General features: G+C 26.6%; 1 protein-coding gene and 1 pseudogene across 1 annotated transcript; both read left to right on the top strand.

Moving 5' to 3' along the window:
* The first annotated feature begins 1,103 nt into the window (after positions 1-1,103).
* LOC145975042 (aminopeptidase N-like) lies at positions 1,104-17,814 on the top strand. Its single transcript, XM_083105179.1, has 5 exons — positions 1,104-1,645; positions 1,758-2,234; positions 2,366-2,552; positions 2,902-3,055; positions 17,720-17,814. The coding sequence occupies exons 1-5, from the start codon at positions 1,104-1,106 to the stop codon at positions 17,812-17,814; spliced, it is 1,455 nt and encodes a 484-aa protein (XP_082961305.1).
* Positions 17,815-18,502: 688 nt separating this feature from the next.
* LOC145975041 (uncharacterized) lies at positions 18,503-20,926 on the top strand (annotated as a pseudogene).
* The last annotated feature ends 2,601 nt before the right edge of the window (positions 20,927-23,527 follow it).

Genomic DNA, 23,527 nt, shown 5'->3' with positions numbered 1-23,527 from the left:
TTTAAATGTACATACAAAATTGTGTGGAGTAACAGGTAACGCTTTTATTTTAGAAAAGACATTTTCTTTAATTTTCAAATCGACTAACTCATTTTATTGTAAATATTATTTTTATCTTTTGCATACATTACAGTTAATAGAAATGAAGACATTTACGATTGTACTGTAATAGCATGTTTCGACCATTTTGACATATAGAAAGTGTAAAATTTATAAGCTAAATTTCATTTTGCCATTATAAAATTATTGTGTAATTAATTTTATATTATTGCTAGAAAATTATCTAAGCTATATAAAATAATATCTCATTATCTAATCCATAAAATTATTTACCTTAAAAACGTATAGTATTACCTGTGTTTTGTTTTAAAATTATTTTTTATAATGAATATCTAGGGCCAGTAGGATATGTTAATTTGAATGTGTAACGAACGAATAAACAACAAATAATAAAAAATTAACATTTTATTCAAAAAGATGTGTTATAAAAATATTAACATAATTGTTTTTAGAATTTTGTTCGAATGTTTGATACAATCCGCTACATTATCAAAATTTCAAATATTTGATGATATTTGATTTCTGTTCAGTGTTTGTACGTCTTTAATACATTTCTTACTTAAGGAACAGATTGATCTTGAAAATAACATGTTAGTAAACATATAGTCCATATCATGTATAAAATCGCGTTGTTCAGAATATACCTTCATTTCTCATACATTTTAATGGTTATGTTATATATATATATATATATATATATATATATATACATTGAAATATGTAATTGTACTAGGACAAATCTTAAAGATAGCTAAATTGAGATAAATAAGAGTTATGTTTATTGTGCTTGTCCTACTGGAATTATCTAAATACATGCTTCATGTCTCCTAATATTCAAATCCGAAAAAAATATTTCATATGTCGTTTTAATAATTTGTATATTTATCTTTTCTAATCATTCCTTTATTTATTAAACTTCATTATTTTAATTTCTTTTTAAATTAATCGTATCTTCTTATGAAGTGTTTTGTAAATTCTCTTGAACGTTCTTTCACACAAAAATCGATTTTATTGCATACTCTTTGCAAATCCTTTTTTTCTTAATGAAGAAACGTTTTTTTATAGATATCCGAGTGAAATTCAACATGACATTCTTAAAACTATTATTAACTATTAGTATAATATATCTTGCCATGATGGCAATAGCGAGTCATGTGGATGATGAAGAATCAAAAATAAAAGGAATCGATGAAGAATCGAAAATCGTGCGCAGTGTATTAAATAGCAAATCAAGCAATATATCAGATTACATACTTCCGATACATTATAACATACAATTAATGTTACACAATAATTATCTCCATAGCGAATGCATAATCACTTTAAATTTTTCTTATGCAAAACAATACATAAGTTTTTATGCACCGGATTCAGCGAGGATAATAGTATCGACATTAACGAAAATTAATGGTACGGTTTATGAAACAAACTCAAGAAATTTTATTAAAAACAATATTGTCGTGCTCGATTTCGGTGATATCTTGTTGCGTGGAATGTACTATCTGTATATAGAGTATGAAATCTCAATTAATATCGTAAGGGAATCTTTCGGAATTCCGTACATAAACAAAGATGAAGAAATAGAGTAAGTAGAAGAATATATGAAATATCAAAAACAAATTGTACATTTGTGCATTCTACGCTTACAATTATCTAAAATTATTCATTATTTAATGTTTATCATTAAAATACGGCAGGTTGTTAATCGCAACAGGTATCCAAGCGAAAAAACAGCAAATATTTCCATATTGGGATAAGCCAGAATTAAGAAGTACTTTTGTTATTCTCATACTGCATCATTCAAAATACAAAGCTTTGTCAAATATGCCGACAGAAACTACTATATTTATATCCAACATTATGATGTGGACATATTTTCACAAGACGCCTTTGATCTCCATAGATAGTGTAGCATTTCTAGTATCGGGTTTTCATCAGATCATCCTCTCGGATGAAACAATTCGTTCATCTATATGGTTCAGACCACAATCGGAACCGCATGTAGAATTTGCGAAAACTGTTATTTCTTCCGCTTGTGTATACATTCGTAATTGGAATATTTTGAGGACAGGACTTGCGCGGACCTCTGTTTCATTTGAGAGCAAAGTGGATCATGTCGTAATCCCGGATTTACAAAATGATATGGAACAGACTTTGGGTTTCATTTTTTATCGGTAACATATATAGTTAAAAATATAGGTATATTTTAAAATTAATTACATATTATATTGTAATCCATTTACATAAGAAATTATATTAATATCCAAAATTTTTCATACACATTAGTATTTATAATTATTTTTAGAGAAGCAGATATCACTTATAATGAAGAATTAGATCCTGTCGCATACAAAACGATAATTGCGCGCTTAATTGCACGTGGGATAGTACAAAAACATATTAGAAATCTGTTCAGACCAACTTACTTATGGCCTCAAACATGTTTAAACGAAGGATTTAATATATTTTATCAACCATACATTATCGATAAGGTTATTTTATTACTAACGCTATTTGAATACGCAGTCAAATGATTAATAGTTTAGCAATATAAATAATTGTAAAATATTTGTGCAAATATTCTGTTTTATTTCTTAAATGTAAGAAATTATAAGATTCCAAGTATCTAAAGTTTCTAGAAATCCGGTGAAAGAAATTTAATAAGACTAAATATGAATATGTTTTTGTATGAAAATTATCGCAGAAAAATTTGCACACACAAACACACATACAAACTTTATTCTTAACAATAGCATATAATAAGCTAATTTTGATATGTACCAAAAACTTTTTCTTTTTGATTATTTATGATAAGTTATGATTATATCGAATTGATTTTAGGCTCTGCCAAATTCCCGAATGATGGATTGGTTTGTAGTTCAAGTTCAACATGAATTACTCTATCTAAATACTTATGTTGTTATAAATTCTACTTTAGAATATAATATAAGCTATCCTGAAAATTATATACAGTCTTCTCTTTCTCATATCAAAGGTATGCGTATAACACTGCATAATTAAACAATTAAATAATTATAAATTTCTAATGTTAATTTCATAGAAAATGAGAAAAGTCATTTATAAACAAAAGACCCTGTACGATTCTTATGGAAATTGAATTTTGAAGTTTGGTGAAATTTGCAGAAACTCTGGAAATAAATAGTTTGTGGCAAATCAAAAGTCACATTAACCGCGATATTGTTTGATAGAGCCATTTCGTCGCTACAAGCGTTCAAATGTCGAAATAAATAATGTATTATTAAGTAGAATCACACACAGTTGATTACTTTTATTAATACATAGATATTATATTTACGTGGAAAATATGTATATAAATGTATATATAGGGTGTCCATAAACTTCCCATATACTATATTTCAGAAACGGTTCAAAAATTACGAAAAATCATGAAACAGGTGTTTAATTATTTTGAGAGGCTAGTCTTTTAAAGCAATTAGGGAAGTTGTATCCCTCTTCCATTCGAAGGGGGAGACTTAGGGGAAACTTATATAATAACTATACTTTCAACTAATTATATTTTATCAAATATCAAATGGCATGTTATGGCGACGACAGCGGCGATGCTGCTACACACACATTTTTTCCATGTAAATAAATTAGTAAAATGTATTAATATAAATGATCAACTGTGTATGACATTCTAATATATTATTTATTTTATTTAGTATATTATTTACTTTTCCTTAATAGTATTGAAATAACATCTTATTTCGATATTTGAATACTTGTAGTGACGAAACCACATCATCAACCTTATCACATTTATTTTGACATTTTTTAAATTTTTTTTGTGTTTTCACGTAAACTATTTATTTTCAAAATTCAGCAAATTCAATCAAAATTCAAATTTCATCGAAATTCAATTTCCGTAGAAAGTACCGTGCAAGGCCCTTCATTTGTTAAATTTAATATATTTTTTCATAATATTTGCAATAACGTAATAATATCTAACTTTAAAATTAAATTTTTATATAATTTTTGGATAATTTTATAATGTGTAATTTTTTTTAAATTATAACTATACATATTTATCTAAGATTTCAAAAAATCATATTAAAATATAAAATTAACTGATTCCTTATAATTGTCTAATTTATTATTATTAACAAATTTTTAATCATTCACTATTTATCTGTTATTAGAAATTTTTTCGTTGAATTGTATTTATCAATCTTTTATAGCTGCTTACTTAGATTTAATTACACAAACTTTGGGTGTGATATATTTAATTTTAATAATTACATATATATTCACAAACCTTTATTGCGCATTGCAGTAAAGACATTTTAAATATACTAAATTCTTTCTCTTTCAAACATTATAGGATCCATTATATGGCGCATGTTAATACGAACATTACCACTTCATATATTTTCAAAGGGATTCATGAAATATTTGGGTAATCAGTAAGTATAATGTATTGTAATGTAATAATATACATCATAGAGGAAAAGGAAAGAAAATCAAAGTATAAAATAGATTTAATAATACATTTCCAGTTTTTTAATATTTAAAAGACATACATATTTAAAAGCTTAAATTTATACTGCTATTTTATATTTATGAATTTTTGTTAAGATTGAATTTCAACTTTTTTCTTAATAAATATATAGTAGATATTCCTATTTTCTAAATAACAAATAATTTAAATTGAATGTTTTGGAGAATGTAGTTTTACAAACATAGAATATAAACACTCTAAAATCTTTGTAATATAAAAATTAATTTATTATTTATTCAGTCACGACGAATGCTATCATAATTATTAATAAATATATATTAATATATATTAAATAAAAATATATACATGAAATATAAATAAAATATTTTTATTAAAAATATATACTAAAAAATATTCATTACATATATGTATATATGTTTTTATTATTTCTGTATATGATATAAAAATAATATATAAATATTTTTTTTATTATGGCGTTCAAAAATCGTACTCTATTTTGAGAAAGATGAATGGATTATTTTCAACTTACAACAAGCTGGTAAATATTGAATAAAAAATTTATATCTTTATTGTTTATTTATATATACAGGGTGTTCGGAAATTCAATCGCCAAATTTTCAGAGATTGTCGGGGGCACCATAAGAATCATTTTTTGCAAATGAACCTGGGGTCGCAAACGTGTCATTACATCGCTACGACATACGGAGTGTTCGAAAGAGTCGGGACCTCGAAATATCACAAAAAATAGAAGTTTTACAAAATATTGTTTCAAACAAAAGTTGGAGGGTGTAAAAAGGTCTATTTACTGGTGCCATGTGTTTGACCTTGGATGGCGTCGCCAAGGTCACGACAAGGCCACTTTGAATTTTTGAAATGGAACCCTCCACTTTTTATTGCATATTCTTGTAGCCCTTCTCGAGACCTTTTCAAAGCACTAATTTTACCAACTTTAAGTAAGCCGTTTCGAAGTTATCGAGCTTTTCATGGTAAGATGTCTCGCCAACGAAGGCAAGACATCCAAACACAAATTCGATTCCCAGATTGGAAGATGATCTAGCCAAACATGGCAAGAACGGTGATGGATCCAGCCGATGAAGGCAAGATCGGTGGCTGATCCAGCCGATGAAGGCAAGAAAAAAAAAACAAAAAAAAACAAACAATTTTTTGTAAAACTTCTATTTTATGTGATATTTCGAGGTCTCGACTCTTTCGAACACTCCGTATGCCGTAGCGGTGTAATGACACGTTTCCGACCCCAGGTTCATTTGCAAAAAATGATTCTTGTGGTGTCCCCGACAATCTCTGAAAATTTGTCGATTGAATTTCCAAACACCCTGTATATAAACACAGGGTGTTAATGAATATCTGTTACAAACTTGTAGGGTATGCAGAGGGTTTAAAGTAAATCAACTTTTAATAAGAAACTCATTTCCGAAAACACACCGTTTGCGAGCTGCAGACTGGAACTGTTGGTATGTTCAGTAATAAGAATAATTCTCATAATAACTTTATTTGGTTACATTACACTAGAAAAATGTTTAGCAATGTCAAAACAGATGACTACAATAATTGCTCATAATGACGACCACCAACTTCGATGCAAGCTTTGCACCTGCGAAGCATGGTACACTCTTTCCAAAATGTTAGACGTCATTTGGATTTCTCGTTGTCATTATGAGCAATTATTGTAGCCATTTGTTTTGACATTGCTAAACATTTTTGTCGTGTAATGTAAATAAATAAAGAAATTATGAAAATTATTCCTAATACTAATCTCCCTAATACCAACAGTTCCAGTCTGTATCTCGCAAACGGTGTGTTTCCAGACATAAGTCCGTTATTAAAAGTTAGTCTTTGAACCCTTTACATACCTTAGAAGTTTGTAACAGGTATTCATATACATATATTTACATATATATATATATATATATATATAATATATTATATATATCATATATGATATCTATTTTAATTAAAAATAATCATAAGATGTATTAAAACTCATATATATAATATAAGATATAACAAAAGATATTGCAACAATATTGAAATTTTAACAATATATTTGAAATTTTCATTTCTTGCTGTAATATGTAGAATTGCTGATACAGCCTTCATGTTACATAATAAGAACGGAAGATGCAAACATCTCTAATTATAATAATATATTTAATTTCGTAATATTTTTAACATCACGAAATATGTATATAATTAATATATATCATTTTAAAGTATTTAATAATCAACAAAAGTAACTTATTTTATAACAGGATACTATCGCGTCAATTATGATATTGCGAATTGGCGAAAAATTGCACAATACTTAAATTCTCAAAAATATAGTAACATACATGTTCTCAATCGAGCGCAAATCATCAATGATGCGTTTCATTTTGCGATAGAGAAGAAACTTGAATTCTCCGTATTTTGGGAACTCGCTTCTTATTTGGCACAGGAAAGAGATTATATAGCATGGTATCCTATGCTCAAAGCATTTGAATTTTTGTCGAACATCTTTCCATTTTTAAATTTTTATCCTGAACTTAAGGTATATATATATATATATATATATATATATATATATATATATATATATATATATAGATTGATACAAAAAAAATATATATATATATATATAGATTGAAACAAAAAAAATTAAATAATAAAGTATAATTAATTTTTCTGTTCAACTCACTACATATATCTATTTTTAAAAGAATTCATTATTATGATATGAAATCGTTGTATTATAAAATAGATAATTGATGTAGTGGATAATTTCTTTATAAAAAAATGTTATTATATACATATATATATATATATATATATATATATAATAACATTTTTTTATAAAGAAATTATCCACTACATCAATTATCTATTTTATAATACTACGATTTCATATCATAATAATGAATTCTTTTAAAAATAGATATATGTAGTGAGTTAAACAAAAAAAATTAACTATACATTATTATATAATTTCTTTTGTGCCAAAATTCAGAAATTAAAATTCAAAAGGCGCTTATGTTACATATTTGTTATATATTTTTTTTTATTTTTAATACAATCAAAAATTTTGAATATTTCATCAAGTTATTTTTCTATAATAATAATACATTAGTATTTACATGATAATTGTTGATCAATTGTGTAATTAATATTTAATTAGTTTTAGGAAATTATAGAACACAGTATATAACACAATTATCTTTCTTATATTAATTTTCTTTCGTAGTATTCGAATGTTTATGATGTTAAAAATATACAAATATTTTGCAGAGAAATTGATTTATATAATATTAAGATAATATTTTTACATTATATAACACATAATAATTTAATATGTATAATAATCCACTTGTAAATGCTTGTTTTATATAAAGGAAATTGATATTTAAAGTTTAAAATACTTAAAATCTATATTTGATACGCCACAGATTTAAATTAAGAAAATAATAATTAAGAAAATAAAAATTATATATCAACATCAATCGATACATCAATATGCACAGACTAAAATATATGTACAAAGTGTCTCGTAAAGCTTGATCGCGCGTGCCTCGACTCTTGTTTTTTCATTGCTATGCGACATTCGCCGCTGGCACACTTATCGCGCATATCCTACGATATAGTCTCGCGAAACGCACGCTTATTCACATTTTTAATTAATATTTTATTAATTATTACGAAAATTGTAGAATGGTAAAGAATCTTTCTGTTCAGTTTATTGCGTTCTACCCACTCACGAACGTTAGCACAATTTTATGAAATATTTTATATATCGATATGTGTGTTAAAGATTCATTAAATGATATAAAATCCATACCTATTTAGATGATAAAATATATACACAATTATTCACACACAAATAAGAAATTGGTTAATCTACTTATTATGATATTGATGCTACGAAGTCACATAAATATTAGAGAAATATGAAAGAAAATTATTTAGGAAAAACGTTTATTTGCGCCTACATTATATCTGTTCTTGTAAATAATGAATTAACTAAATATAATGATAGTTATTAAATTTTAGGGAGTGCTAAGGTTTGATTTTATGCAGAAGTTTAGATCTAATTATTGGAATCTGTATGACGAAAGTCACATCAGCGATCATGCTAAATGCTTAAAACAAGAACTCGCAAAGTGGGAGTGTATTATAAATGAAAATCCTTGCGAAGAAAAGTCTAAGCGTCATTTGAAATGGCATCTAGCAAATCCTAAAGAAAACAAGTACTTCTTTTCATAATATTTTATTCTTTTTCTAGGATTATTTTTTTATATTCTGCATATGTTTGAGAAATTAGTTATCACTTATATCAAAAAATTATTTATAAAATTCTAAAGAAACTATTAACACAATTTCGATTAGAAGATTTTTATTTCTTTTCTGGACCGTCTTCTGTAGACTTTTGCCTGGATGGAAGAGGTGGACATATTGTAATGGTTTGAAAACGGCAGATCGTGATACATGGAATAAAGTTTTTAATGATTACATGAAAGGAAATGATAAAATATTAGAATGTTTGGCTTATAGTAAAAATTCTAAAATTATAATCCATTATTTAGAATCAAAAATATCAGATATTTTATTTAAATCTTGGCATAATGTATCTTATATTGAAGTTGCATCGATAGAGCGAGCTTATGCCTCAACTGCTAATATTTTCCTTTCTGTTCTTGAGAGGAATACTAAGTACATGCTTACAAGTTTATTAAGTAATTACGAAACAATGAGACACAGGTAACGATATCATTTAATAAAGATATACTACACATAGATGTGAAGATTTTATTGTACGAATTAGTTATAATATTGTTTTATTCTTGATAGGAGAGTCAATAAGATTGCGACTTTAATTGTTATAATTAACAGTGCGTATTCTAAGGAACAGTTGGATGAGGTAAATTTTAAATAAATCAGATTTCTATATTTTATATAGTATTTTTCTGTAGTTCTGTTCATAATGATACTCTGTATTTGTGACAGTGCAATTATTAAATAGAAAATCATTTATTGATAATAATTATTAAAATAATCCATTGTAGATAAAGGAATTTGTAAAAAAGGCGATCAAAAGTTCAATCATTTCAGTTACCGATATTGAACAGAAGATGGAAACACGCTGGTCGGAGATCGAAAAACAGATAAATTATTTTCGATCTTTATTTGACAATTGAATAACGAAATCTTTAAGATTTTAACTGTTTAGAAATTAAAAATACAGCATAAATGATTGTAATAATATTTATAAATGTATATACTTAATTATTCACTAATGTCATATAGGAATTAATAATTGTTTATATGTATTTTATCAATATAATATTAATTGTACAATATAATATTAAAAATATTGTATTGTATAATATTGTATGAAAATATTATATTATATTACAATATAATTCATATTATAAATATTATATATATTTTTAATATTATATTATATTACATATTATGTTATATTACTTTTCTGTGTTACAAATTTAATGCATAGATATCGATTATATATTTACGCGTGTTTATTTTACACAGATATGTACATATACAGGATGTTTCCAGTATCTCGGTACAAAGTAAAACCATAAGTAGATCTCGCTAAACTGGACTAAAAAATCCTATATCATTTTGCAAATAACCACGTAAAACTTCGAGATATAAATTACAAAATATTTAGTTACAATGGGACGACCTTTCTCCCGGCGCGATTCTAGTCTCGCGTATTGGCCGATCGTTTTTAATTAATGGTTTTACTTTATTGCGAGATACTGGAAACACCCTGTATATATTTTAATCATATACTACAATATTAATTATATAGAAAACTTGAAAAGTTCTCTATATAAACTCTAAAAGACGCTTCTTTTTTAAATAGAAAAAATTTCACAGACAATATGAAAGTTTTTTATAGTATTGTTTTATTAGCAGCTCTATTGCATAGTAATAAGATCAGATAAATACATTTAAACTCTCGTGTGCATTTTTTTTTATCTCAGAATATATTAAAATATTGAAATATAAAAAAGTAAAAATGATTTAATTTCTTTTTCTAGCCCCTTTGCCCTCGCTCTTCCTTTTTCACTGGTTTCTGTATTGTAATAAATTAATAATCACGAATATGTTCCCATCCGAATCGTCATCCGTAACAACTGTATTATTGTGCATTATATTCGGATTAAATTTTGCGGTAATACAAAAACACATGCAAATTGTCACGTTGAACACGTTAAATTATTTATTTATATTGCGCACTAATATATTAATCATATTATAATCGTTGCAAATCTATTCTTAAATATATTTAAGTTGAACTTATTTAACTTGTAAAAAAATGCATAAAAATATCCTGATCAAAATGGAAACATTAAAGAATTAAAATCTCGAATTTGAAAAAATATGTGATCTTATAAAGCTATCACATTATATAAATATGTTATTGAAGAAATGTCAATAGTGATCGATCTAAAAATGGTACCAAAAATATCTCGCGATATTTATTACTTGAAGAAATCTAGTTTACACTTGTATCGCGCTTATATTGTAGTTACATTTTCCGTAATGCGGAAATCTCAGGCAAATCTCTCGAGGCTGCTTGACCGAATCATCAATACTCGAGTATCTATTTCCCATTTGCACTAATATCGTCGATATACTCTGCTATCAGTATTTGAGTTCACGAAGCCAAATCTTCGCGGATAATTCTAATCGTCGAAACGATGCAACGTGTTATCTGCTAATCTCGCACTGGACGCCTACGACGATCGAATCAGATTGATGTCGTTTAAGATTTATATCTGGCCATGAAAGAGATTTTTATCGGATCGCGAGAAAGAGGGAGAGGCGAGCTCGGAGGAGTATATATTGTGTATGGTATGTGAGAGTGTGTATAATATATTAAAGCCAATAATTATACACATGTATATTAATACATAAAAAGATTGTATTCATTATTATTATTTATATATAATTAAAGTCAATGCAATAGTCTATTTATTACAGCTAATATTCAAGCGATACTGCTACTATTTTCGAAGACTTAAGGGAAAACATACAGCCAGATGGGTCAGAAAAAACGATTTTTCAATTTCTGCATTTTCTTATACAGGGTTCACCAAAAGTGTGGAAACCCCTTAATATTTCGAGAAATACGCATTTTAAAAAAGAATGTTTCATACAAAAGTTATAGGATTTTATGTGGCGCATTACACAGCAACATTATTATGACCTCAAATGTTTCAAAAAAAATATGTAATTGTTAATTGCAAATTACATATTTTTTCTTAAAAACAACTATATTTTTTCTTTACACCAGTTGATTCCTCTCATTATTTTGTATATAAAAGTAAGTATAATTAAGGTAAGATAATCGAAAAATGAATATTTTACTAGATATTTTATGGTTTATGTAAAATTAAGAAATGATTTCAAGCCTCATAACTCGGAAAGTACTTAATGAAAACTAACTTAATTATAGTGGTTTGGAAAGCTCTCGAGATGAGCTACAAGAATATGCAAAAGCATATAGGGTGTCCCGTTTAAAAAGTTGGAGGTGACCTTCACATAACCTTGACAACGCTATTCGAGGTCATAATAATGTTGCTGTGTAATGCGCCACATAAAACCCTATAACTTTTGTATGAAACATTTTTTTTAACAATGCGTATTTTTCTAAATATTAAGGGGTTTCCACACTTTTGGTAAACCCTGTATAATAGTACTCCAAGAAGAACCTTACAAAGGTAAAAGAATACGCCAAATACATAAAAAATATTCTACCTTATATGCAACAAAACGTTTAATGAAAAAATATCCCTAAAAATAATTTATAAAAATTTTCCCTCAAAAAATATATATAATTTTCCTAAAATAAAATCAAAACTAAATATGAAATCAATAATTAATTAGCCAAGTACATTGAAGCAATTGATAATTTAAAATATTTGTCACAAATTCAATCTTGCATTTATGTATTATAGATTCTGGACAAAATGGAAATGATTTTCAAAATAAATTCCATACTTTGTATGATATATAAAAATACATTATTATGTGTGATCCAAATAAATATTTGTACAATATATGAAATAGCATTAATATATTGCGGGTTTTATATTGCAGATTACAAACTCATAAAGCTATTTAATACTTACCCCATACAGCACAGAACATTGCAGTAATATTGCGGCAATATTGCAATGTTGCTGCAATGTTACAACAATATTAATAATATTGTTGCAATATTCGGTGCTGTATGGGTATTGCAATAACATCGATTGCATTAATCGCCAATTTTAAATTTAAAAGAGAAAAACTAATCGATTTGTTTTAAGATCATAAGTTTTATTAAGTAGACCTGGAACTAAAGGATTTAAGAAATTAATAAAATTACAAAAATTTGACCCGAGTCGTATTATAATTTACACATTTTTATTTTTTTATTATTAGGAAATATTTAATTTTGAAATTAATCATAAGCTTTGCTAAGTAAATTCGGAACTAAAAAAATTAAGACCAAAACAACTTAGAAAAACTTGGCGTGCTCGGGTCACATTATAATACACATATTTACAAATTTACAAATATACATAATTTTACAAAGTTTGCGAATTATATACATGTAATTAATTTCAATTATAGAAATATGTGAATTATACGACCCGAGCACGCTAAGTTTTTCTAAGTTGTTTCGGTCTTAATTTCTTTAGTTCCGAATTTACTTGGCAAAGCTTGATTAATTTCAAAATTAAATATTTCCTAATAATAAAAAAATAAAAATGTGTAAATTATAATACGACTCGGGTCAAATTTTTGTAATTTTATTAATTTCTTAAATCCTTTAGTTCCAGGTCTACTTAATAAAACTTATGATCTTAAAACAAGTCGATTAGTTTTTCTCTTTTAAATTTAAAATTGGCGATTAATGCAATCGATGTTATTGCAATACCCATACAGCACCGAATATTGCAGCAATATTATTAATATTGTTGTAACATTGCAGCAACATTGCAATATTGCCGCAATATTACTGCAATGTTCTGTGCTGTATGGGGTAAGTATTAAATAGCTTTATGAGTTTGTAATCTGCAATATAAAACCCGCAATATATTAATGCTATTTCATATATTGTACAAATATTTATTTGGATCACACATAATAATGTATTTTTATATATCATACAAAGTATGGAATTTATTTTGAAAATCATTTTCATTTTGTCCAGAATCTATAATACATAAATGCAAGATTGAATTTGTGACAAATATTTTAAATTATCAATTGCTTCAATGTACTTGGCTAATTAATTATTGATTTCATATTTAATTTTGATTTTTTTTTAGGAAAATTATATATATTTTTTGAGGGAAAATTTTTATAAATTATTTTTAGGGATATTTTTTCATTAAACGTTTTGTTGCATATAAGGTAGAATATTTTTTATGTATTTGGCGTATTTTTTTTACCTTTGTAAGGTTTTTTTTGGAGGGATTTCACACCTTTTTGTTAAAATTTATTTATATCTTTTCTGCAATTTATAAATTATTTTTAGGGATATTTTTTCATTAAACATTTTGTTGCATACAAGGTAGAATATTTTTTATGTACTTGGCGTATTTTTTTTACCTTTGTAAGGTTTTTTTTGGAGGGATACCAATTATCTGCAGCTCATTATCATTGGGGCAATTCACGGGGCAGATATCAAAGAGGACCATTAAAAGAAAGAAATTACGATAGAAAATAGTTAATATTTATACATTTGTTTATTTTTTATGTTTGATATTTCTTATTTCTTTATTTTTTCTTAGTTTTTTATATTTTTTTACATATTTTATATGATAGTTTATTTTTTTCGTTATTTTGTTTTTTTTATTTTCCGTTATTTTTGTTATTATATGATTGAAACATGTGAGTTACGTATATGAGAGAGAGAGAGAGAGAGAGAGAGAGAGAGAGAGAGAGAGAGAGAGATAGAAATATATTTAATATATATATACATATACTTACCTTATATCTCAGTTTTAAATTATTTTGTCCCTTTTAATTCCTGTATATTATATTACTATATATTACAAGTCAAAATTATTATTGATTTAATCAGCAGTTTTTATCATTACATACTTTACTATTATAGATTTCATTATTATTGCATTATTCTTTATTGATTATAAAATAAAATTTTGTTTCACGTATAAAGAATTAAAGAAAATTTTAGAAGTTCAGATTTAATTGAACAATACAAAGACATGTTGAAATTCCATCATTGTATTACATCTTAAACAAAATTGAAATTTAGCCATTACTAGATTAAAAATAACTTAAACAGATATATGTAATAAGTAAATAATAATAATATAATAATTATACCATAAAAGTTTGATATGGTAATAAATATTATTTTATAAGGCAGTATTATCAACATATATTTAGTCTATCCTTCCATAATTCAAAATATATTTCCAGTTTTACAAATATGATATTACTCTTTTCCTACTTCCATGAAACATCTCAATCTTATTCCTACAAGTAACCTATTCATACAAGTTATGATTACGCAGAAAAAACTTATCTATGTACATAATTATATATACAGGGTGAGTTATTTTAATTAACGCACGCAATTATTTCGGAAACAAATCATTTTAGAGAAAAATGTTTCAGACAAAAGTTTTATGGTTTCGAGGGGGCCATAAGATGGTATCATTGGTTTGACACTGAAGAGTCATTTGAAGGTCACGTGAAGGTCACTTCAATTTTTTTAAATGGAACACCCTATATATTTTTGCACTCTCTTGTAGCTTATCTCGAGAGCTTTCCAAAACACTATAATTAAGTACCTTTTCGTTAAGTACTTTTTGAGTTATGAGGCTTGAAATAATTTCTTAATTTTACATAAACCGTAAAATATCTTGTAAAATATTCATTTTTCGATTATCTTACCTTAATACTTTTACGTACAAAATAATGAGAGGAATCAATTGGTGTAAAGAAAACACATAGTTGTTTTGAAGAAAAAATATGTAATTTGCAATTAACAATTCCATATTTTTTCTTAAAAACAACTATGTGTTTTCTTTACACCAATTGATTCCTCTCATTATTTTGTACATAAAAGTATTAAGTAAGATAATCGAAAAATGAATATTTTACAAGATATTTTACGGTTTATGTAAAATTAAGAAATTATTTCAAGCCTCATAACTCAAAAAGTACTTAACGAAAAGGTACTTAATTATAGTGTTTTGGAAAGCTCTCGAGATAAGCTACAAGAGAGTGCAAAAATATATAGGGTGTTCCATTTAAAAAAATTGAAGTGACCTTCACGTGACCTTCAAATGACTCTTCAGTGTCAAACCAATGATACCATCTTATGGCCCCCTCGAAACCATAAAACTTTTGTCTGAAACATTTTTCTCTAAAATGCTTTGTTTCCGAAATAATTGCGTGCGTTAATTAAAATGGCTCACCCTGTATATATGTATATCTATAACTCTATAGTTCTATAGTATATAATTACACACACACACACACATACACATATATATAAATATATATATATATATCATATATGAAATCAATTTTAATTAAAAATAATCATAAGATGTATTAAAACACATATATATAATATAAGATATAACAAAAGATATTGCAAGAATATTGAAATTTTAACAATATATTTGAAATTTTCATTTCTTGCTGTAATATGTACTCTCTAAAAGTGAATCAGTGAAAATATCACTAATTTAAACAGTAAAATAAGATTTCACTGAGAATCAGTGAGTATTTTACTGATCTTCAGTGGAAACGCTTACTTTTTTGTTATTTTATCTTATATCTCACTGATTATGGTCAGTTAAAATAAAATTCACTGTAAAACCAGTAAATTTTACTGTAAAACCAGTAATCGCTAATTCGTTCGTTTACCGCTACGATCGCTATCTCTCTCGTATTTAATTTTAGTCATAAGAATTATATAAAGTTTGCAAAGAGCGGCATTTAAAATTAGAAGTATTACTTCGATTTAATTTCTGATACAATCTCAATAGAGAGGCTTCAGATATTAAATCGATCTTTATAAGTCGGACAAATAAATGTCTGGCGACTTAATGAAAATTATTCGTTCGTTATCTATTTAAAATAACAAGTTCAATATGCATGTAATATATATAAATAAAATAAAATTTTTAATATAATAAATATTTAGTAAATATAAATAAAATTTTTAAGTTTCTATGAAACAGATAGAGAGATGAATTGTAGTTTAATATTACTGACAATAACGAAAGAAATATTACTAATACTGAGAAATATTACTGATTGAAACAGTCAAAATTATTAACTGATTCTTTCAATAAAATATCACTGATTTACAGTGCTGTACTTATAACTGCTGTAATAAGTGATTATTTACTGTTTTTCAGTGATAATACACTGATTCACTTTTAGAGAGTAGAATTGCTGACACAACCTTCATGTTAAATAATAAAAAACGGAAGATGCAAACTTCTCTAATAATAATAATATATTTAATACTGAAACATCTCGAATTATGTTTAATCAATATATATCATTTCAAAGTATTTAATAATCGACAAAAGTAATTTATTTTATAACAGGATACTATCGCGTCAATTATGATATTGCAAACTGGCGAAAAATTGCACAATACTTAAATTCTGAAAAATATATTAATATAGGGTAAAGGTGCCTATTATAAGATAGGTTCCCAATATGAGATAGCCTCTTAGTAACGACACCGTGCATTTGAAAAGTGTGGTGCTTGCGTCGCTTACTTCCTCGGATAAACAGGTCCAATCGTGTATCAATGTGCGCCGGCCAGCGACAGCGAACAGGCGAGGACACGCTGATTTGTCGCGGAAGCAAAATCATAAATTTTTCCGCACTAGATTCAAGGTACGTTAAATTTTTATAAAATTTGTTTTGAATGTTGTAAAATATTAATAAATTCGTCGCTAATGTAGTCTATTTTATGATACTAGTGCACATTATAGTGTTTTATAAGTGAAACAAAATGATTTTTGTTGAATCTCGGTCAAATGGTAAGCTCTTAATAAGAGATACCGAAGGTCTCGTAATATGAGATGTCTCATATTAGGAACCATTTATTTTGTAACGTAGATAATTGATTATTTTGAGATTATTTTATGTTTTTAGATGCCGCCATCAAAACAAAAAAGCTGAAATCCCAGCTTCTAAGTTACAAACTCAATGATAGTTGTGATTACCTACCTAATGCGACTGAAATGTGATCTCTAGTTAAATATTTAAGGATGTTTTTTTATTTTATTTTTCTAAGGATAGTTTTTTGTTTGATTTAAGTATAAGTACCTTCCTTCATATTATTTGACATTTTGATACAAGAGTTTATAAATATAAGTCTAATAAATAATATAATTAAAGCTATATTTTTTTAAATTTTATTGTTGGTTCTGAAGATATAACACTGTAAACAGTTTAAAATTAAGACTGGTAATAATAAAAACATTTATTTTTATCTATATGTCTTTTATTTTTGGTGTTAATAAAAATGAAACTAAGTTTACCTAATATGAGACAGTATCTCATATTAGGATCAGCTAGTATCTCTTATTAGGAGACCTTTTGGTTTTGATACAAAAACTGACTTACTTTAATCAAACCTATGTATATTAAAATTCGAACGAGATATAACTTATTGAAGTAGGATTCCTAAAACTACATGAAATGACGATTAAAAGCAGTGTATAAATATTTTCCTAATCGCATATATTTTGGAAATAATTGAGAAAATGTAAAAGGTATCTCATAATAGGCACCTTTACCCTACATGTTCTCAATCGAGCGCAAATCATCAATGATGCGTTTCATTTTGCGATAGAGAAGAAACTTGAATTCTCCGTATTTTGGGAAATCGCTTCTTATTTGGAACAGGAAAGAGATTATATAGCATGGTATCCTATGCTCAAAGCATTTTAATTTTTGTCGAACATCTTTCCATTCTTAAATTTTTATCCTGAATTTAAGGTATATATATAGATATAATTACATTTTTTTATATAAAAATTATCCATTACATCAATTATCTATTTTATAATACAACGATTTCATATCATAATAATGAATTCTTTTAAAAATAGATATATGTAGTGAGTTAAACAAAAAAAATTAACTATACATTATTATATAATTTCTTTTGTGCCAAAATTCAGAAATTAAAATTCAAAAGGCGCTTATGTTACATATTTGTTATATATTTTTTTTTATATTTAAGACAATCACAAATTTCGAATATTTCATCAAGTTATTTTTCTATAATAATAATACATTAGTATTTACATGATAATTGTTGATCAATTGTGTAATTAATATTTAATTAGTTTTAGGAAATTATAGAACACAGTATATAATACAATTATCTTTCTTATATTAATTTTCTTTCGTAGTATTCGAATGTTTATGATGTTAAAAATATACAAACATTTTGCAGAGAAACTGATTTATATAATATTAAGATAATCTTTTTACATTATACAACACATAATAATTTAATATATAATAATCCATTTGTAAATGCTTGTTTTATAAAGGAAATTGATATTTAAAGTTTAAAATACTTAAAATCTATATTTGATACGCCACAGATTTAAATTAAGAAAATAATAATTATGAAAATAAAAATCATATATCAAAATCGATACATCAATCGATACATCAATATGCACAGACTAAAATATATGTACAAAGTGTCTCGTAAAGCTTGCCTCGACTCTTGTTTTTTCATTGCTATGCGACATTCGCCGCTGGCACACTTATCGCGCGATATCCTACGATATAGTCTCGCGAAACGCACGCTTATTCACATTTTTAATTAATATTTCAATAATTATTACGAAAATTGTAGAATGGTAAAGAATCTTTCTGTTCAGTTTATTGCGATCTACCCACTCACGAACATTAGCACAATTTTATGAAACACTTTATATATGGATATATGTGTTAAAAATTCATTAAATGATATAAAATCCATACCTATTTAGATGGTAATATACACAATTATTCACACACAAATAAGAAATTGGTAAATCTAATTATTATGATATTGATGCTACGAAGTCACATATATATTAAAGAAATATGAAAGAAAATTATTTAGTACAAACGTTTATTTGCGCGTACATTATATCTGTTCCTGTAAATAATGAATTAACTAAATATAATGATAGTTATTAAATTTTAGGGAGTGCTAAGGTTTGATTTTATGCAGAACTTTAGATCTAATTATTGGAATCTGTATGACGAAAGTCACATCAGCGATCATGCTAAATGCTTAAATCAAGAACTCGCAAAGTGGGAGTGTATTATAAATGAAAATCCTTGCGAAGAAAAGTCTAAGCGTCATTTGAAATGGCATCTAGCAAATCCTAAAGAAAACAAGTACTTCTTTTCATAATATTCTATTCTTTTTCTAGGATTATTTTTTTATATTCTGCATATGTTTGAGAAATTAGTTATCACTTATATCAAAAAATTATTTATAAAATACTAAAGAAACTATTAACACAATTTCGATTAGAAGATTTTTATTTCTTTTCTGGACTGTCTTCTGTAGACTTTTGCCTGGTTGGAAGAGGTGGACATATTGCAATGGTTTGAAAACGGCAGATCGTGATACATGGAATAAAGTTTTTAATGATTACATGAAAGGAAATGATAAAATATTATATATAGAATGTTTGGCTTATAGTAAAAGTTCTAAAATTATAATCCATTATTTAGAAACAAAAATATCAGACATTTTATATAAATCTTGGTATAATGTATCTTATATTGAATTTTCATCGATAGAGCGAGCTTATGCCTTAACTGCTAATATTTTCCTTTCTGTTCTTGAGAGGCATACTAAGTACATGCTTACAAGTTTATTAAGTAATTACGAAACAATAAGACACAGGTGACGATATTATTTAATAAAGATATACTACACATTGATGTGAAGATTTTATTGTACGAATTAGTTATAATATTGTTTTATTTTTTATAGAAAAATCAATGAGATTGTAACATTAATTGTTATAATTAACAATGCGTATTCTAAGGGACAATTGGGCGAGGTAAATTTTAAATAAATCAAATTTCTATATTTTATATAATATTTTTCTATAATTCTGTTCATAATGATACTCTGTATTTGTGACAGTGCAATTATTAAATACGAAATCATTTATTGATAATAATTATTTAAAATATCCATTTTAGATAAAGAAATTTGTAAAAAAGAATTTGAAAATTTCAGTCATTCCCAATATTGAATACAAGATAAAAACACGCTGGTCGGAGATCGAAAAACAGATAAATTATTTTCGATCTTTATTTAACAATTGAATAACGAAATCTTTAAGATATTGACTGTTTAGAAATTAAAAATACAGCATAAATGATTATAATAATATTTATAAATGTATATAATTAATTATTCACTAATGTCATGTAGGAATTAATAATTGTTTAATTGTATCTAATCAATATAATATTATAATTGCACAATATAATATTAAAAATATTGTATTGTATAATATTGTATAAAAATATTATATTGTATAATATTGTATAAAATTATTATATTACATTACAATATAATTCATATTATGAATATTATGTATTGATATTTTTAATATTATATTATATTACATATTATATTGTATTACTTTTCTGTATTATTCTGTAAATTTAATACACAGATGTTATAATGTATTATTAAGTAGAATCACACACAGTTGATTACTTTTATTAATACATAGATATTATATTTACGTGGAAAATATGTACATAAATGTATATACAGGGTGTCCATAAACTTCCCATATACTATATTTCAGAAACGGTTCAAAAATTACGAAAAATCATGAAACAGGTGTTTAATTATTTTGAGAGGCTAGTCTTTTAAAGCAATTAGGGAAGCTGTATCCCTCTTCCATCCGAAGGGGGAGACTTAGGGAAAACTTATATAATAACTATACTTTCAACTAATTATATTTTAACAAATATCAAATAGCATGTTATGACGACGACAGCGGCGATGCTGCTACACACATATTTTTTCCATGTAAATATATTAGTCAAATGTATTAATAAAATTTATCAACTATGTAAGGCATTCTAATATATTATTTACTTTATTTAATATATTATTTACTTTTCCTTAATAGTATTGAAATAATGCCTTATTTCGATATGTGAATACTTGTAGTGACGAAACCACTTCATCAACCTTATCACATTTATTTTGACATTTTTTACATTTTTATTGTGTTTTCACGTAAACTATTTCTTTCCAAAATTCAGCAAATTCAATCAAAATTCAAATTTCTTCGAAATTCAATTTCCATAGAAAGAACCGTGGAAGGCCCTTCATTTGTATAATTTAATATATTTTTTCATAATATTTGCAATAACGTAATAATATCTAACTGTAAAATTAAATTTTATATAATTTTTGGATAATTTTATGTGTAATTTTTTTTAAACTATAACTATACATGTTTATCTAAGATTTCAAAAAATCATAATAAAATATCAAATTAACTGATTCCTTATAATTGTCTAATTTATTATTTTTAACAAATTTTTAATCATTCACTATTTATTTATTATTACAAATTTTTTCGTTAAAATGTATTTATCAATCTGTTATAGCTGCTTACTTAGATTTAATTACACAATCTTTGGGTGTGATATATTTAATTTTATTAATTACATATACAGGGTGATTCTGAACAGACGTTTGTCTTTAAAAAGATAAATTGTCGAGTCTATTCTAAGACGATTTTCCCTTTACCAAAATTGTCTACGAGGCTTAGTTTTTAAATTATTAAATAAAATAGTTCGCGAATTACGGAACGAGTACAAGAGGTAGACAGGGACGGCGCAACTCACCGTCCGATACAGGCGATCATGTGGGGCGCGCGACGCGATCAGCTGATTGCTGCACACGATGAGTGTAACAATCAGTGTGTGTGTGTGGGGGGGGGGGGTGTATTTATGCACGCGTATCCACACATGCACCGTACTCTCTCTCTTTCTCTTTCTCCCTCTTTCTCTCACTCTCTCACTCACTCACTCACTCACTTATTCTTACCTTAATAATGAGATTCTTCATACTGCTGATAAATAGCAGTGCCCAGTGTGTTGCACGATAATAATCGTCGTCGACGAGACGTCGCTTCTTCAACACGCAGTCTGACACAAATAAGCGAAGTTTTTTCTTTCATCACTTTCGACACTTTTACAAATTTACTCGCGCACTTAATCACTCACGATTGATAAAAGGAGGAATTTACCAACGGTTACGGTACGAATTTAATAAACGGTTAACGCATTTAATTATTAATTACACACTCGATTAAAGAAACGCGTTAACAGAACGCGATACTCGAGGCAAAGCGCGCGACGCGACGACCGACGACAAGCAGGTCAGGTTAGTACACACACACACACACACACACACACACACACACACACACACACACACACACACACACACACGCACACGCACGCACACACGCACGCACGCACACACACACACACACACACACACACACACACAATTTTGGTAAAGGGAAAATCGTCTTAGAATAGACTCGACAATTTATCTTTTTAAAGACAAACGTCTGTTCAGAATCACCCTGTATATTCACAAAAGTTTATTGCGCATTGCAGTAAAGATATTTTAAATATACTAAATTCTTTTTCTTTCAAACATTATAGGATCCATTATATGGCGCATGTTAATACGAACATTACCACTTCATGTATTTTCAAAGGGATTCATAAAATATTTGGATAATCAGTAAGTATAATGGGTAAATATTTCAATGAAGGGAGCCCGCCTCGATTACCTTGACTTTGACATATATTGTCAAGGTCACTGCCCTGAGTAACATGCAAAAGGTTTTAGCCGTTGCTCGCTGTTCGTTAAAAAGTTAT

This window comes from Camponotus vicinus, unplaced genomic scaffold (assembly GCF_025532165.1).
Source record: "Camponotus vicinus isolate PSW18456_S1 unplaced genomic scaffold, iyCamVici1.0 SCAF_7, whole genome shotgun sequence".
NCBI classification, from domain to species: domain Eukaryota; kingdom Metazoa; phylum Arthropoda; class Insecta; order Hymenoptera; family Formicidae; genus Camponotus; species Camponotus vicinus.
This window is presented reverse-complemented; position numbering and strand designations above follow the sequence as displayed.